At 40.5% G+C, this 19,443-nt stretch overlaps 1 protein-coding gene across 1 annotated transcript; it reads left to right on the top strand.

Moving 5' to 3' along the window:
* The first annotated feature begins 1,589 nt into the window (after positions 1-1,589).
* On the top strand, positions 1,590-16,212 carry LOC101472435 (protein-glutamine gamma-glutamyltransferase 2-like). The gene is made up of 14 exons (XM_004574940.3): positions 1,590-1,654; positions 2,278-2,472; positions 2,870-3,112; positions 3,206-3,324; positions 3,421-3,549; positions 3,639-3,816; positions 4,276-4,411; positions 9,668-9,771; positions 9,886-10,125; positions 10,289-10,330; positions 10,878-11,090; positions 11,233-11,393; positions 14,044-14,183; positions 15,347-16,212. The coding sequence occupies exons 1-14, from the start codon at positions 1,618-1,620 to the stop codon at positions 15,498-15,500; spliced, it is 2,091 nt and encodes a 696-aa protein (XP_004574997.1). The 5' UTR covers positions 1,590-1,617; the 3' UTR covers positions 15,501-16,212.
* The last annotated feature ends 3,231 nt before the right edge of the window (positions 16,213-19,443 follow it).

Raw genomic sequence — 19,443 nt, 5'->3', positions numbered from 1 at the left:
TTTAGACGGTGACTTTTTCCTCTCCTTTCTTGTAGTTTGAACTCTACAGCCAAAGCAGTCTTTAAATGACACAAGGCAAACTCTGCACTTGCTATAGTCTGAAGGCCTCGTATGACTTCACTTTAATTAAACAGTGAGGAGACAAGCCACAATGAAATTGCTCAAATGTCCAATTAGTTTTTGAGCTTTTGAAAATGACGACACTCTGCAAAAATGGCTGTAATTCCTGAAGGGTTCAGTCCTTTATATTGACTCTAAAGGACTTTAAAAATATATCTTTAGTTCTTTGTGATATAAAAATGATAAATCATAAATGTATTCATCGAATCCTGCAAGTCCATCACCACACATTTGACTGGCTGACTCACAGTGGTGCCGTGCTGCTGCTCAGCATTTGATCACTGACATTATTGTCGTTTCACTTATGGTAATGGGATTTTTTTCCTGGGTGGACTCTGTGAATCTAACATGCATGTGTGGGGTAGCGAGTTCTCCATGAAAAGGCATCGAGAACTTCACACAGAGATGCCCCAGCTGGCCTGCGGGTTCTTGCTTGCACGCTAACCACTGCACAGCTGTTTATCATATTGACGTAAATGCAATGTCGCCCCTATGCCACTAGAGGGAGCGCTACACTCTTGCAGTCCACTTGCAACATCATTCAGGGAAATGTGTGATGTGTTTGTGTTACAGAAACAGGTGGGGCATACGTTGAAAAAAGAGTAAGAGTCTGTGCAACCTTTCTGCTGATGAAAGTCAGTCCTCTGTTTGTGCTTTATTTTCCGGACCCACTAAGTGAAAGGTATGAAAATAGGTTTTAAAGTTTGGTTTAAAGCACACGAACTTCATTTCATACTGTTTCATAAACTCATGGATGAACTTTGAGTGTCACCAAAATACCACAGTCTTTTATCTCAGAAGCTAAAGATGTAGACTATTATATTAGAGTTGTTCTGTTTGATTGTGTTTTGTGAACTTTTAATAGAACATCAAATAACAATGACAATGCGCTCCAAGATGTTCTCGGTCTATATTTTAAAATACTGAATGTTTCATGGAGTACATAGAGTATCATTAATGACTCAGAGGCAAATGCAAATTTCATTAGGGTGATCATTCTGCAGAAGACCATGGCAGGTTTTAGATGTGTCAGCGAGCATCACATGAAACCTGTGTCATTTTCTAGAGAAAGTGAATCATAAACTTAATAATAAACCACACAGTTTCTCTGGAAGTTTGAAGTGACATCACTCGAATGCTTGGCTAGTGAATACTTGAAAAGTTGGAGGGTGTGTCTCCTGCTGGTATGAAGTCTGAAATGTTTTTTTGTGTTAAGGTTGTTGACTTTTCTGTAGGTTTTGCACTTTGAGTTAAGAATAAGGACACTGACACAATTTCCTGCTGTGCTTTTGCAATTTGCGATTTGTGTGCAATTTGTTTGTAATGTATGACGTACACTTTGTCAGACACTTGCATAATTAAAATCAGATAAGAAGAAAAAAAAAAGAATGGTGATTGGTTAATCACTGGAGAGGTGTGAGATGTTTAGCTTTGCGAAGGGCTACTTAAAGCATGCTTGTCATTCTTCCAAACACTTGCAATTCTAGCTGTCACACCATGGACAACATGCAGCAGACAATATACAGCATCAATGGTAAGTGCACTCTGCCACTCAGATGTAACTTTAATCTTTTTCTTGTCCATAGGAAGGCGCATGTGTGCGTTTGAGCTGCTTTGAGTTTTGCTTAAATGGATTGATTAAATTTCATATGATTTTGCATAAACAGTTTATTTTCCAGCTGAAAGTAATCCAATTAAGTTTTATTCCAGCAGACATTAAGTGCAAAGAGTAAAGAAAATAACACTAATATTCTACCAAGTAATCTGATACATGGACTTTATGTAATAAATATAAATATTACAGTTGTGAAGCGGAATAGGATAGTTTTTAACATGAATGAGAGAGGCAGCATCATTTGTTAAGTGATTTCGTTTGTTAGGTAGAAAGAAACAATTTTAAATCATTCATTGCAATATTTTTTCTTGTCCTGTTGTTTATTTTTTGCGTTTTCTAAAGTTCATTTTACCCAGCGGTAATCCAGAAAACCTGTAATTCCTTTAACACTGATTTGTAAATTAAAATTGATGGCTTTGCTGAAATTCATCTCCAAAGCTCCCGTCTTACCTTCTTATCCCCGTCTGTTCTCTAGTTCCTGACAGATCTTTGTCATGTGTACTGTCTTCAGATCAGTATGGGTTCTGCCATCTGTTTTACAGGTACCACTAATGGCCACTGCCGACTAAAGTCCATGAACTTTGAGATTCCCGAAAACAGCATTTCCCATGAAACTCAGGGGCTTAGTAGGAACCGACTTGTGGTTCGACGAGGGAAACCCTTCAAAGTGACGCTAAAGTCTGACAGTTGGCTGTGGAATCCCTGCGCTGAGAGCCTGGTGCTGGAGGTTTGTTTAGGTATCAAAGACTAAGACTGTTCATATTTAAAGCAATACTTCTGATTTATAAATACCACACTCATACTTTTTCAAGTGAAAAATTGCACTCAAAAGCATTCAGGAGCACCTTTGCACCAGGGCAGTGCTGATGTTAGCAATTAGAAACTGTAGCAGCTGCCAGAAAGCAACAGGTCAAAAAGGGGAGAACCACACCCTTCTGAGGCATTGGGAAATGTACAGTTCCCAAAGGCAGTGGTGGTCCTAGCCTGTTTGGCGCCCCGGGCGAACACTCCCTCTGCAATTTTTAAAAAAAACTAGTTTAGTTATTATATTTTTTTTATTACAAATTCAAATTATAAGGTGGAAATTATGCTGCTTTTATCTTTATTTATTTATTTATTTACTTTACCATACAGGTGGCCTGTCAAAGAGGATCCCAGTTCTGTTCTATGAAGAACAGTCCCACCCCCAGCTCTATGACTGGAAAGCTACAATCTACCCAGGGAACATGCATCCCCAGTCAGTCATTATCCACATTTGCGCTCCTGTTCAGTCATCAGTGGCTCTGTATGAACTCCTGGCCCACATAGAGACCAGACGGAGCAGAAAAACTTATGTATTGGGAACATTTGTGCTACTGTGCAACCCTTGGCTGAAAGGTGAGTCCATGTAGCTGCTGCCACTTGCTGTTCTTGTCCACAGTCTGCTGTTATCCTTTTGTAGACATAATTCCAACTATCACCGCTTTTCAGGTGATCCAGTATACATGCCACTGGATGCCCATAAAGAAGAGTACATCAAAAGTGACTATGGGCTAGTGTATATGGGGAGCAGTTTAAATGTTAGCAAGCGTCCATGGTCATTTGGTCTGGTATGTGACCCAGAATCATAGAACAAGTCTGCATAGATCATATATAGTAGCATTATTAGCAGGTAACATGCTAAATTTCCATCCACATGTATGCAGTATGAGCCTGGAGTCCTGGAAGCATGTCTGAAGCTCCTGGAGTTCAGCCCGCAACACCTCACTGACAAAAACAAAGATTATACATTACGAGCAGACCCTGTCTACCTCAGCCGAGTGGTCTGCGCTATGGTGAGAGACAATATAGTATAATGCTAAGCAATTTTGTCCACAGTAAAAGGAAAAAAGTGAAGTCATTAATGTGATTCTTCCTGCTCTAGATAAACTGTAACGATGACCTGGGTATTCTGGAGGGGAAGTGGCAGGGCAGTTACAAAAATGGTGTGAAGCCTACAGACTGGAGTGGCAGCGCTGACATCCTTCTCCGCTGGGCCTCATCCAAATGCAGACCTGTGCGTTATGGCCAATGCTGGGTCTTTGCATCCGTCCTCTGTACAGGTAGGATGTGTGTTTAGGATGAGATCATTGGTGAAATCTGTGTTTGATTGAGTTATCTCCTGTGCAGAGCTGTTGTTCTATGTCTCATGGAGTTCTAGATTTGTTGACCTAAATCTGTCTTAATTGCTCTACAGTACAGAAGTGATACCAGTATTAGTCTCAAGAATTGTCCAAACAAGTCAGCACAGACCCAAAATCTAAATGTATACAGGCGAGTCCACACAGGATGGATTAAAGTTGCTCTTGTGATGCTTAAAATGCTGTAGATTGACAGAATTCCATCATATGCCCCTTGATTGTTAGATCAATTATTGGATCTATTTTCTTTCTTTGAAGGGACATACCATTTACACTGCATTCCCATGGTAACTTGCCATAGGCATTATGTCAGCATTGCTATGTGATTATTGAAAATATGGTTTTTAAATGATATTAAAGCCTTTTTTTTTCTCTCTCCAGTAATGAGAGTTCTAGGGATTCCCTCCAGGGTGGTAACAGTTTTCAACGCAGCTCATGATGGAAATGGCAACATGATAATTGAAGAGTTTTACACGAGAACAGGGGAGAAGTTCGGCGTGTCAAAGGACAGCATTTGGTTGGTGTCACTTGCTCTTAACCATAAATATACAATTTCTTTTTGTAACTTCTTGCAATCTGCACTCGGTGACTTCTTTAATAGCTACAGGTGTTCACTTTCTGTTAACTCAAAGATCTAATCAGCTAGTCACATGACAGGACTTAAATGCACATAGGCATGTGTATAGACATGTTCAACAACCTGTCGAAGTTGAAACCAGGTATCACTCAAACTGTGAAGAAAGGTGATTTACTGTAAGTAGTTCTGAATGTGGTATGGTTGTTGAGGTAATAGGAGAATGCTTCAAGGTGGCAGCAAGGCAACAGTAACTCAATTAACCAAAGTTATAGAAGAACCGAAGAACCGAACAAGAAACTAAGGATACAATTCACACCGGAATAATACACATAAGAAATATTGGAAAAATGTTTTCTAGTCTCAATTTCTTCTACAAGAGTTGGATGGTAGGGTCAGGATTTGTCATAAAACATCATGGCTGGAAGGATCCATTCTGCCTCGTATCAATGGTTCAGGTTGCTGCTGGTGGTGTAATGGTGTGGTGGATCCTTTCTTGGAAACTTTGGGCACCTTAGTACAAACTGAGCATCATTTAAACACCACAGCCTGCCTGAGTATTGTTGCTGACCAAGTCATCCACTGAGCACAGTGTCCCTATATTCTGATGGCTGTTTCCAGGAGGATAACACACCATGTCACAAAACTCAGATCATCTCAAAATGGTTTTTTGACCATGACAATGAGTTCATTGTACTCAAACGGCCTCCACTATCACCAGATCTCAATCCAACAGATCACCTTTGGGATGTAGTGTAATGACAAATTTACATTATAGATGAAGCGACAAATCTACAGCAATTGAGCGATGCTGGAGTAAAATCTGTGAGGAAGCAGCTTGTTGAATGTGTAACACAAATAAATTAAGGCAGTGCGCAAAGCAAAACAGGGCCCAACCTGCTACTAGCACAGTGTATCTCATAAAGTGGCTTTCAAAATAATTGTGTAACTTGCTAAAAGGACTTTTTACTACTACAAATATTTTTCTGTTTTGTAAAATTAACCTGACTGTTCTGTATATTAATTGCATAATGCACATCATCTGTAGTTATCTCTACACTGTTAAAAAAACATCTTAAAAAAAACGGTAATATTCTGGCACCTGGGGCGCCAAAATACTACCGTAACATAACAGAAAATAACTTCCTCATAAAAATACGGTTATTTCCAGTAATGACAATACAGTTTGTTGCGCTAATTTCACATGGGATTCTGCCTTTACCAAGTGCTTTTAGACATTAAATTAGGAACATTTTAACGTGATCAAACAAAGAAATTACCTATAAACAAGGTCAATGAATGTGGCAATATGAATCATAATACGTAAATGTACAGAAATATACAGTTAACAGTTGGTTTAAATAATAATGGATTGCATGCCCTGGGACAGACTGACAGAGGGGAGGCTGCCATATCGCACCATCGGCTCCTCTGGCCATCACCAGTAGGCGAAAAGTCTTGACCACAGACACAATACCGAGAGTGTCCGAGCCGGGCTCGGACCGGCAACTTTCTGATCATAAGGCGAACTGCTAACTCTTGAGCCATGATCACCCTAAATAGCAATGATAATAATACTTATGTGATGTAACACAAACTTATAGGAATCATGTTATATACTTTTCCATAGCATTACATTTGAATTCAACAGTTCAATCTTTCAAATAACGGACAGATATTTGTGAGATCATGATACATTTGTGAATGTATTTTAACAATCTAAATATGCATATGTACAGACAGATACATTTAATAATCATGAAAATTATGTTTTATTACATTACAGTGATTTAACGTTAATTTACGTCTGTGAAGGTTCTCAGTCATCCAGGTCATCGTAGTCAAAGGAGCTTGCAAAGAAAAGCGTCTGGACTTCTTTAAGTTGCTTGAAGACGTTTCACCTCTCATCCGAGAAGCTTCTTCAGTTCTAAGGTCAAATGGTGGAGAGTCCCAGATATAAACCTAGTGGGAGTGACCCCCCACAGAGGGACAAAAGGACCCCCTGATGATCCTCTAATCGCCTGAGCCAAGGTGTGAAACTGGGCGTGGGTCCCAATCAGCCAGAGTTTCGGGTGCCAATGTCCAAAATGTGAACATTGGCATCCTCGAAAGAGTGTCCTTTATCCTTAAGGTGCAGATGGACTGCTGAGTCTTGTCCTGTGGAGATGGCTCTTCTGTGTTGTGCCATGCGCTTGTGAAGTGGCTGTTTGGTCTCTCCAATGTAGAGGTCTGAGCATTCCTCGCTGCACTGTACAGCATACACCACATTGTTAAGTTTGTGTTTTGGCGTTTTGTCTTTCGGGTGAACCAGTTTCTGTCTGAGCGTGTTGCTGGGTCTGAAATGCACCGGGATGTCATGCTTGGAGAAAACTCTCCTGAGTTTCTCTGATACACCGGCTACATAGGGGATGACAATGTTGTTGCGTCTGTCCTTCTTATCCTCCCTCGCTGGTGTTTGGTCTTCTTTTCTGTGCCTCTTTGCTGACTTTAAGAACGCCCATTTAGGATAGCCGCACGTTTTGAGTGCTTCCTTTACATGTGTGTGTTCCTTCTTTTTACCTTCAGGCTTAGAGGGAACATGTTCTGCCCGGTGGTGTAGGGTCCTAATTACTCCAAGTTTGTGTTCCAAAGGGTGATGGGAGTCAAAGAGGAGGTACTGGTCCGTGTGTGTGGGCTTCCGGTAAACTTCGATGTTGAGTTTGCCGTTCTCTTCAATGTTCAAGGCGCAGTCCAGGAAAGGCAAACAGTCGTCCTTTGTGTCTTCCCTGGTGAACTTGATGTTCTTATCCACAGCGTTAATGTGCACAGTGAAGGATTCCACTTCTTGTGTCTTGATTTTGACCCAGGTGTCGTCCACATATCTGTACCAGTGGCTGGGTACTCTTCCTTTGAAAGAGCCAAGAGCCTTCCTTTCCACTTCCTCCATGTAAAGGTTGGCTACAATAGGTGACACGGGGGAGCCCATGGCACAGCCATGTTTTTGTCTGTAAAAGCCTTCGTTGTACTTGAAATATGTAGTGGTGAGGCAGAGGTCTAACAGTGTGCAAATCTGATCGGGTGTGAAGTTGGTCCTGTCCTCCAAGGAGCTGTCTTCTTGTAGTCGTTTTCTGACAGTCTCCACGGCCTCCGTGGTGGGTATGCAAGTGAAAAGAGAGACTACATCAAAGGACACCATGGTTTCATCTGGATCCAGGGTAAGTTTCTGGACCTTGTCGGTGAAGTCGGTGGAGTTCTTGATGTGGTGTGGGGTGTTCCCCACGAGAGGCGCAAGGATGGTGGCAAGGTGTTTAGCAATGTTGTAAGTGGCTGAGTTTATGCTACTGACTATGGGTCTGAGTGGGACAGCTTCCTTGTGGATCTTAGGAAGTCCATAGATGCAGGGTATGGCATCCCCTGGGTAAAGGCGGTGATATGTAAGGCGGTCAATGATTTTGTCCTTTTCAAAGTCTTGAAGGCAAGCTATAACTTTCTTTTTGTAGCTGCTTGTGGGGTCTCGCTTTAGGGCTTCGTAGGTATTGTTGTCACTGAGGAGAGTAGTGATCTTTGTATGGTAATCTGTAGTGTTTAGGACCACGGTGCATCTTCCCTTATCAGCTGGTAAAACAGTGATGTTGTGGTCTTTGCTCAGGGAAGCGACGGCTTTCTTTTCCTGCATTGTGAGGTTGGATGGAGGGACTTTGGCACTGGAGAGCGTGGCTGAGACTTTCATCCTGATGTATGCTGTACAGTGCAGCGAGGAATGCTCAGACCTCTACATTGGAGAGACCAAACAGCCACTTCACAAGCGCATGGCACAACACAGAAGAACCACCTCCACAGGACAAGACTCAGCAGTCCATCTGCATCTTAAGGATAAAGGACACTCTTTCGAGGATGCCAATGTTCACATTTTGGACGGAGAGGACAGATGGTTTGAAAGAGGAGTGAAAGAAGCCATCTATGCCCACTGTGAGCGACCATCTTTGAACAGAGGCGGGGGTTTACGACACCAACTCTCTGCCATCTATAATCCAGTTTTGAGATCCCTTCCCAGACGCCTTAACGCCCACTCACATCCTGGGCCAACTGACCTCAGGAATTCGCATGATAAGGTGGGGCCAGGTTTCACAATGAACACACCCGAAACTCTGGCTGATTGGGACCCACACCCAGTTTCACACCTTGGCTCAGGCGATTAGAGGATCATCAGGGGGTCCTTTTGTCCCTCTGTGGGGGGAAACTCCCACTAGGTTTTATATCTGGGACTCTCCACCATTTGACCTTAGAACTGAAGAAGCTTCTCGGATGAGAGGTGAAACGTCTTCAAGCAACTTAAAGAAGTCCAGACGCTTTTCTTTGCAAGCTCCTTTGACAATGTTAATTTACATTTGAAATGTGAAATCACAGTCTATTTACTTAACTTTAATGATATTCTAGAAGAACAGAAAAGAACTGTAAAATGCACAGTAAAATACTTTTATATTAGGATTTTCCTACAGTGCAGCCATACCCGCGACCTTGTGGTTGTTAGTTCACATTCATTGGCCGATGCTTAGCGTCATGTTATTATGTGTCCCATGGCATGTCACATTGTTTTCATGGCCACACCCTCACCACAGGTGCAGAGGCCTATTTCTGTTCAGGAATGTTGTGAATACTTTGAGATTTATATTAATTGCAATTCCTACCTCTACATTTATTTTTTAAAATATCTAATTAGCACAGCGTGGCTGTGCAATGTTTTAGATGTTTTTTTTAGTTTTTATTCCTATTAATTATATTTTCACTTGTTACCTCTGAATTATTGAATCAGGCCTAGATGACATGAAATTTTCAGCAAAATTATAATTCAAATACTCCTTTAATTATTGATTATTCTCATTAATTTTCGATCATTTTATATATTTTTCCATAGTATTACATTTGAATTTAACAGATCATTCTCTCACATAACAGACAAATATTTGTGAAATGATGATGCATTTCTGAATGTATTTTTACAATCTAAATATGCATATGTACAAAAAAAAATCTATTTTAAAAACAAGTAAATTGTGTTTTACTATATTTACAGTGATGTTATGTTATTTTACCTTTGACATGTAAAATCACAGTCTACTTATGTAAACTTAAGGATATTCTAGAAAGACAGTACAAAACTATGCAGTAAGATACTTTGAGATTACTATTTTTTGGAACAGTGTACTTGACCTCTTGCAGGAACTTCCATGTGTGGGTGGAGTGCTGGATGAGGAGACCAGATCTTGGTGCAGGGTGTGACGGTTGGCAGGTAGTGGACCCAACACCGCAGGAAAAGAGTGAAGGTACATGTAGGCCCCTGCTCCAAATAGCTGTCAAAATTATGCTCTTTATAGATTGCATTGATTTGCAATGAAAGATACTGACTGATATTTCTCTGTAAACACATTGATCCTCAGGGATATTTTGCTGTGGACCTTGTCCAGTTGCTGCCATCCAGCACCACTGGTTGGACGCCCGATACGACATCCCATTCGTCTGTGCCTCTGTTGATGCGGATGTCGTAAGGTTAATTGTGCACAATGGACTGGTGGTGGGAAAGACGGTGGACACTGAGTGTGTGGGAAAGCTCATCTACACCAAAAGCATCGGATCAGATAAACCAGAGAATCTGAAGCTGACATATAAACCTGACAAAAGTAAGAGAATGTGCTCAATCTATCTCTGAGGCTTGTCATAGCAAAATGTTTCTCTTATAACTTTTAAAAAGCTAAAGATCTTCAGCAATTGTTCCTTGAAAAACAGACACTTTCTGTATGAGAAAAGAAGTTCAAGTAGTTTTATTTCTGCTTTTTCTTTCAGGAGGAAACACCTCAGTCTGTGCAAGAACACTGCAACACCAAGGTCAGTGTCTGTACCCCAGAGCATCCCCAACAACCTTTAAGACTCCCCTTATTGCTATCGGGGGCTAAGCTAAATTGTTAACACATTCATGTGTTAACTCTGTCACCGGGCGCTTTGCTAGGTTTTAAAGGCTAGATGTTACAGTGCCTAACCTGGTGCATTCAGTCCTCAGTGCAGGTTCTTCCCAGGTGGGTGCTCCTTCCATGTGGAGCTATTGGGGACAGCTGTCTTCTTAACATACATGTCTGGCAATCTGGGAGTCAGTATTTTCCCATAGTGAGATTTGAAACGAATGCTATGAAGGAGAACCTATAATATAAAACCTATAATATATATATATATGCGCGTGTGTGTGTGTGTGTGTGTGTGTGTGTGTGTGTGTGTGTGTGTGTGTGTGTGTGTGTGTGTGTGTGTGTATGTATAATTTCTACACACCTTTAATCATTTAGGGTTTAATCTAGAACGAGCTAGATTGTTCAAGTGGTGAAAATCAAACCAGCTCTAGTCGCATATCTTTAACCTGAAACAATGTACATGTTATTACCAGGTACAATGTCACCCAATTTGAACGTGACCCTAAAAATAGTTGGGGTGCCAAAACTGGGTGAGCCCATCCACATATGTGTGACCATCACAAACCAGTGCAAGAACCCCAGGGTTCTGGTGGGACACATCAACGCTCAGGTGAAAGAGTACGACAGCAGCCCGTGTGAGGCCTTCTGGGACGCACAAACAGAGGTGCAGATACAGCCATTTTCAGGTGACTGAATACATTCATGATTCCAGTACATTTACTATTGTACTGCTTATATATAGATTAGTGTTTGATAAACAAAGTAACTAACCTTCCCTTTGATTTGCTTCGTTTCTTTCCTTTCCCATGACGTTTTCCTCATCCCCAGTGACAACAGTCAATCACACCATCTCTCATTTTAAATATCAGTCATTCCTGGCTGGTGATGATATTGTGAACTTGGCAGTGGTGCTAAAGGACATGAGGACCAAAGAAACATTTCTGGCTGCTGAAGAGTTCAGCATAAGCCCTCCACAAATAACCATACAGGTACAACAACATCCCCCCTCCTGTCTCTGCAACTCACAAAGTATTATATATGAATTACATAGCACTGTCTTCCTTTCTCTTCCTTCCTCATCTTCCTCACTTTTATCTTTTTCATGGCTGTCAGCTGAATATGACAGGATCAGGTTATTATTGTAATGAAGAACAAAGTCAAAATCACATCAAAAGAGCATGCACAACAACAGTCTCTCTAACATAGTTTGGTGACCTAAATCAAATTACCTTTCACATTATGATGTCAGTCAACTGATAATATGTCGGCCTTGCAGGAAAAGATTCAGCAAAGAAATAAATTTCTTTTGCTGTTCCCTGACCAACTATATTCATTCACTTTACACCATATATTAAATTCCAAAGCCTATTTAGTGTAATTAATGAGCTTTATTAGGCTCACCAAAACTGGAAAATAAAGACTCACTTTCTGGTCAAGCATTCAGATGGTAGGGTCAAAATTTAGTGTAAAAAATCTGAAAGCATGGATCCATCCTGCCTTGTCTCAATGGTTCAAGCTGATGTTGGTGTAATGGTGCAGGGGATATTTTCATGAAAAAATCTGCTAGCCTTAGTATCAACTGAGCATTTTATTTTAGTTTAAACACCACAGCCTGCAGTGTTGCTGACCACGACGATCCTTTTGTGTGAGCACAGTCTACACCGTGTCACAAAGCTCAAACAATGTCAAACTGGTTTCTTGAACATAATGATGAGTTCACTGTACTCAAACAGCCTCCACGGTCACCAGATCTCAATCCAAGAGATCAAGTTTAGGGTGTGTTGATATAAAAAAAAAATCACATTATGGATGTGTAGCCGACAAATCTACTGCAGCTGTGTGATGCTATCATGTCAACATGGACCAAAACGTCTGAGGAATGTTTCCAGTACCTTGGAAACTAACTAATGAAGTAGTTGACGACTGTCAAGATGACATGCTTTCAGTATTCAGTAGACTTTAGATGTTTCTCAATAATCTTTTTCTTTCATTTTCCTATTTGCACATTATTTTCATTTTTATCAGCATGTTACGGTATTCAAATTTGGAGTGATACAAGTGTTAGAGTAAAGGTCATGAAGCGTTACGATCACAGGCTCACTAAAAACCATATTCTTTACTCTCAGTCAGTAAGCTCTCACAGTCTTATCACCGGTCCTCCTGGGCTTAACAAAAAACAACAGCAATAAAAACTAAAATTTACAAGAAGAAGACGGGCATTGTGCAATGTACATATGAATATATAGAATTATACACTGCTTAAAAAATTAAAGGAACACTTTGAAAACACATCAGATCTCAGTGCTGGATATCTATTGTGACACGGACTGGCCGTGTGTTTGGAAAAGGTGCCACATCATTTCATGGAAAGTGAAAAAAAATGATACGGTAGGGTAGTCATTTTGATGAAATTTCATAGCATGGCAGATGGTGTCCTGGGGGGGATCTCCTCCCACATATGGACATGGGCTTTACTGAGCTCCTGGACACTCTGAGGTGCAACTTGTTACACCCTTTTATGTCTGTCACATGTGCTCAGGGTGAACTTGCTCCTATGTGTATTCTATGGCAAATGCCAATCAGGCTCCATGATGCCAGGCAATGAACACAGGGCCCTTTAGAGGTAGAGGATGTCGGGCCCTCAGGCCACTCTCATCAAGTTTGTTTCTGATTATTTGGTCAGACATTCACAGCAGTGTCCTGCTAGAGGTCATTTTTACAGTCTTGGCAGTGCTCATCCTGTGCCACCTTCCATAAAGGAGCAGACACCGGTCTGGCTGATGGGTTAAGGGCGTTGTACGGCTCTGTCCAGCTCTCCTAGAGTACCTGTCTGTCTCCTGGAATCTCCACCATGATATTGAGCTGGTAGACAAAGCAAGCGGTGTGGCAATGGCATGTATTGATGTGCCATCCTGGAGAAGTTGCACCAGCTGTGCAACCTCTGTGAGTTCCAGGTAGCACCTCATGCTACCATTAGTAACGGCGACTCTGGCCAAATGCAAAACTAGTAAAAAAAACCAAACAAAACAGAATCAGTGAGGATGGAAAGAATGTCAGTGGCCTCCACTTGTAAAACAGTTCCTGATTGTCTCACTGTTGTCCCTATTTTACAGCTTTTGTTCATTTCATTAGGACCAAAGCAGCTGAAACGGATTAACCACCCTCTCTGCTACTTAACTGACCAAAAAAATATTGGAGACTTGATGTTTTACTCTGAACAAAAAGTATTAATTCCTTGATTTTTTTTCACACAGAGTATAAGTCACTTTGCTAAAGAGCAGATTAGAGCCCAAAATGCTAATGCTATTAGCATTTTTAGCAGTGTCTAGTGAATCATTTACAGAAGCCAAAAGAAAGGTGGATCCATGTAACTCACTTATAAAACACTGCAAGATAATGTTTGGTGCCAGAGAAAATATTGGTGAAAAATGCTGTGTGAAGAAGAACACCACTAGCATTCAAAACTTTATAAAACACAAGCTTCCACCTCGAACTCATATGAAAACTTCCCACGCTTCTTTAAAAATATCCATATTTATTTTCCTTTTTTTATTGGGTTAAAAAAACAGTATCTGCCACAATCAGTTTTACAGATAATTTTTTTCCCTGTGTGCTCTTGTAATTGTGGCTGCTCTGTAGATTGAAGGAGGCAACTCTATCCAGCTGAAGAAGCAGCGCACAGTCCTTGTGTCCTTCACCAACTGCCTCAGCACAGCTCTGTATGAAGCTGTGTTGACTGTGCAGGGAGCCGGCTTGCTGGAGGGCAAACAAGTGGCCAAGTAAGTGTGTCAAAAAACACAAAACTATCTTCCCTTCAAATCTGAACTGGGCAGATGTCTGAGGAATGTGGCCTGAGAATGCGGTCAGGTATGTTACTGCAACAGTAAAAACAAGTTGCTGTCATATCTGTCATATGTTAGAGCACCATTGCCCACAGGCAATTAATTTACTGTTCCATTTATTTGATGATGACCTGTTTACATTATCTCACTTTTATAAACGCAAGATTTCTTCATCGAGAAATTAGGTTGCTGAAGGTTCATGGTTGTTGTTTAAGATTACAAGTACTGTAAATCTGTGGCTGATGGTAAGGTGGAATGTCTTGAGGAATGTCGAGAGGTCGTAAAGTCTTGAAAAGTCTACAGTTGTGCCACACCTCCTTTAAAAATAGTGTTGTTTCAGTCATCCCAACTAAACACCTAGCCGTCTAATGACTAGTCTGTATTTTCAGGTTTGGCAGTGAGTGTATTTAGCTTCAGCTAGCTTTTTTTTACAGTGCCAAATGTAGTTTTTAAAAAACCTAAAAACAACATCCCTCTTCATAAAACCCATTCAACCACCCTTGTCCTGCATCACACAAAATATACAGGACCCTGCTGTTGTTTTTTCTGTTTATTTTTTCCATTATTATTTTTACACACTGAATTTCACTTGGTTAATTCTTCTTCAGTTTCTTTTTTATGGGCTTCAAGGATGTGTAAGGTATTGTAAATCTGTATCCATTGGCTTTTTATTTGCACAGACACCCTTGGGAGGAATGAATTAGCTAACAAGGGAAGAGATTATGCAGAAATAATGTATCTTGTTAAGATGTTATACATCAGCATTACTGAGACTGGTTTGGCATTAGCTTTTTGGCTTGATATATAGTGGAGAAGAAGAGTAAGGTCTGTGAGCCAGAAAAAAAATCTCTACCTGGCAAAGGTTTCCTTGAGAAATTGGTAGCATTACTCAAAATTCATCATCCACAGCACATGGAGATATTGGGATCATTTTGTACTGTGGGATAGAAAATCCCTCACCAATTTCTCCTTTATTCAGTTTGTACTATTACTACCTGCTTTCGCCTGTGCAAAACATTAGATCTCCGAGCTCTGGAGCTGTACTGTCTTTGTAGGAGGTGAGATGTGAAAAGAATACATTTGTCTGCTCTGTCTCTCAGGATAATTCTCCTGCAGCCAGGCGAGAAGATAGAGAAGAAGGTGTCCATCACGGCTACTTCACCTGGCACCAAGCTGCTGATGGCCACTTTGTCACACAGCAACAACCCCAACATCATTGCCAGGTGGTACCACAAAGTGTCTGTCACAGCATAATGACCACGACTTCATCAGCGTAAAACAAATTAAAAAGTAACATTAAAGTAACACTTTAACCTTTTGTCTATTGAAGAATACAAATGATCTTACATGAAAGAAAAAGTGTGATTTATTGTTATTATTATTCCGTCATGAACACAACTTAGATGAAGATGTCAAGTTTACAGAGTGTGTTGGTTTACTTTGCAGTCACTACTTTAAATATATTCTACTTATTGTCCAAGATATTGTTTCTTTATTTCATTTATTTTTTTCCATCACACCTTCCAATGTTTATATGGCGTGCACACATATGAACACTGCAAGGTCAAAGTTCTGTTTTATGTTACATTAATACATCTTTGTTTGAGTTACCTGGGGGTTGAAGTACTGCTGACAGACTAATTGGACGAAATCACCTTCTTTATTGCCTGGGGGATGTTTCAAATTTGTTCAATTGTTTTGTATTAGTTGGTTATATAGTAGCCATTTTTGAGTTTAGTTTATTGAGTTGACCTCTTTTCTTTGTCTGCCTGTTTAGGTTTTTGGGTTGTCAATTAATTTTTATATTTTGGGTCAATAAAACCCCTTTTTTGAATTAAACACCTTTATGCCTTACTGCTTGGTCCCTGACACAGCAGCTCATGAATGTAGCATCTTTCTTATACAACTGTATGTGGTTATTATACTGTACCTCCTTCTTCTATGACTAAATAAAGACATAGACCAGCTTTCCCCCCCAACTGCAACCTATTCTTATTGAAATACCTTCCATAAATATATATAGATTATCGGTGCATGATATCTGCTTCAGGGAGACAATGAAATTTAAGGTTAAATTCCAAAAAACTGACGCTGGCACCGACTGCTCTTTCATGAAATAAGGCAAAGCTGCTGTCAGGGGAATCAAAGCGTGTGGTCAAATTGTTATCTTAATCTTGTTTTATCTGGTTGATTGAAGCCAACGCAGCATTTTCAGCGTCCACTAAATCCACGGGTTTAGTGGGATTAATAAAATATGACACCAATTTGACCTTTTTTGAACAAGAGCGTTTGAAGCAAGGAGATGATAGCGTTGCAAGTTTATGTAATACACACTGTACATTTTAAAAACTGAAATGATTATAAAAAAATTTAAATGGAGAGAGTTTGAACTAAAAATAATATTGTAATATGTAGTTTGTAAAGAGATTCATGACCTATAAATGAACATTAAGTTCATGTTACGATTCTACCCATGCGACAGGTAAAATTCTTATATTTGTTTTTCTTTTTGAATCAAAAATGTAAACCAGACAGGCTCGGTTTTATCATTTTTTTGTCCTTGATACAGGCCAAAACCCCTTCAGTATCATGCCTATTTCTCTATAATAAGAAATATGAACATGAGTACAGTCTTCACTCCCCCCTTTTTGTTTTTATCTGAGGCTGGACTGAGCTGCATTGCTGTAACACAAAAAGACCACCAGGCGGCAGCAGCGGCTTTCCCAGTTGTCTCTGTTTTTGCTTTCTCCCTCATGCAGCTGTGTGTTTAATAAGAGGAAATGAAAGTTTGCCCCGTTTTAATGTCTTTAATGTTGCCTCTGAGGTTCTTTTCATCTTTTCCCCACCCTGGCTTTAGTTTAGCTCTTCCTCTCATGCAGATGCAAATAAGAGGCTGAAATTTAGACTGCTAAACTTACTGTTGTCTTTGGCTTTGTGATCCCCCCTCCAAAAAAACAAACCCAGTAGATTTGTGGAGGTCAGACGATATCATCAAAGACTCCTGATATAGGTGAATTTTAACATTTGACTTTAGGTTATTTTTCAGCTTCCTGCAAGACCCAGGAAGCTGAAAACTCATGGTAAGAGAGATGTGCATTCCTTATTCTGTTCGAAAACAGGCCCATCAGCCTGTAAAACTATACCTAGTGAGCTTGGATAAGAGCTTCTTTTTTTCCAGCACTACCTCCTCTGTTCCCTGTCAGTTTAATGGGCTTCTAAATGGAATAATATAGAAGATCTTGTCTGCGTTTGGGCATTTCATTTCAGGCACTTCTGGGAGATTAGAAGATGCTTTACACAGAGATACATTGTGTCTGCATGGGTGCAGCCTTTAGATGAGTGTTTCAACCTAAAGGATTTCCGGCTGACGTGCGTACTGAACAGCTTGTGATCTCACCTCGGTGTCAGAGATGGAGGCAGAGGCGTTGGCAGACGGAGACGATAATCAGACTCCACACTCGCTGATTTCCAGACAAATTAAACGTCAGGGGAAAGCAGGGAGCGGGACCGCTGGGCTGCTTTGGAAAGTCGAGGCTATCATAAATTATTAATCGCTCCTCGTCACGGCCTCCCTCTCTCTCATCATCCCTCCCTTTTCAGCCACCCCCTTTCTTCATCCATCCCTCACATTTCCCCTCGTTAAAAAAAATCTTCATCTTTTTTTCTGGCTTCTTTTTTGCCTGTCACCTTACTCCATGCCTCCTTCCTTCCACCTTTTGTCAGTTCATATCTGTCTTCCCTTACCCCTCCTCCCTGCCTTCTTCTTGACTTCACTGATTTTCATCCCTCCCATCCATCTGCTCTTCATTTCCATCTCCCCTGTTAATCTTGATCACTTTTTCCTCCTCTGAATATCCTCTTCGCATCCCTCCTTCCTGTTTACAATCTTGCTCTCCATCCTTCCCCTCTTTGTCTCCTCTCCTTCCTTTTGATAACATTTTGTGTTCTGGGAGTTTTTTTCTCCCTGCCATCCTCTCTTCTCTTTTGCCTTGTTCTGTCTTTTCACCTTTGACGCGTGTAAAACAGACCCGTGTGATTTTGCATTGACTTTGTGTTTTCAGTTCTGAAATATTTTGGCACTATAGCTAAAACAGAAAAGCCTCATTATACACAGCGCATACGCCTGGCGGGAGGTTTGCTCCTCTTCTCTCTCTCTCTCTCTCTCTCTCTCTATTTTTTCCAGAATGCTGAAAGATCCTCAAGAAAACGAGTTGACAATTTAGAGCTTGTTTAAATTTGTTATTTTACTACACACCACATATTGCTTATCCTTGATTTATGTTGTAGTCAGTTTATTCTTAATTTTTTGCTACTAAAAAAAGCGAAAAATTTAAAGAGTGAAAACAGTAGGTGGCATTGCAGAGGACACCACTTCCACTTTTTTAACGATGGCATCTTGAAGAAAATATTATTTGATGGAATACTAAATGCTCAGAAACTCATTTATATGCTTATTTGTGGTATTTAATTAAGAGTTTATTTAATCTGTTCAATCTGAATTCAGGGTTGGGGTTGCTAGGATGCGCCATGTGGATTTTTGATTGACTAATCACCCTCAAACAAAAACTTTTACCCTAATAAACTTTACATAGGCTAGTATTCCAGGAGTATTTATACAGAACACTGCTGCACTTTACAGTTTCCATCCAGTGCAGTTACATTCTGTGCAAAGTAGGTTTAACAAGCTGAAAAGGGTGCAGGGTAACCTAACCTACAGGCTGTGCAGGTTAGGTATATTGTGACACAAGAAATGATGCAAGTGATAACAAAAGAGACCAGGATGTGTTCCTTCTTTGTGTTACCTGCATAGAAGAAATTTCCACGCACAGATATGTAGAAAATATCTGCTGTCAGAGACATTGTAAGTCCTGTGACCATTTTAACCTTGCACATTGTTGGAAGCTATTTGTGTTGAAATGCGCTTAGTAGTGCTGACTGTGTGTTTGTTGCCACTACTAGTATTTGTACCACAAATACTTCTTGCCCACCCGTATAGCCCAGTGTGGCTAACTCAGAACCTGTTGCATACATTTCCACACATGCTGCAAAGAGGCAGGAGTCATTTTCAGTCCCATTTTGTTTTGGTTTAGGCAACCAAACCCCAGAATGGGCTTCAAAACATGATGTCATGGAGCATTTACCACATCTTAGAGAGCCTGTTTGACAGAAAGCATCAAAGGTAAATGTGTTGGGGCAA

This window comes from Maylandia zebra, linkage group LG20 (assembly GCF_041146795.1).
Source record: "Maylandia zebra isolate NMK-2024a linkage group LG20, Mzebra_GT3a, whole genome shotgun sequence".
Taxonomy (NCBI): domain Eukaryota; kingdom Metazoa; phylum Chordata; class Actinopteri; order Cichliformes; family Cichlidae; genus Maylandia; species Maylandia zebra.
The sequence above is the reverse complement of the archived record's forward strand: the minus strand, read 5'-3'. Positions and strand labels throughout refer to the sequence as shown.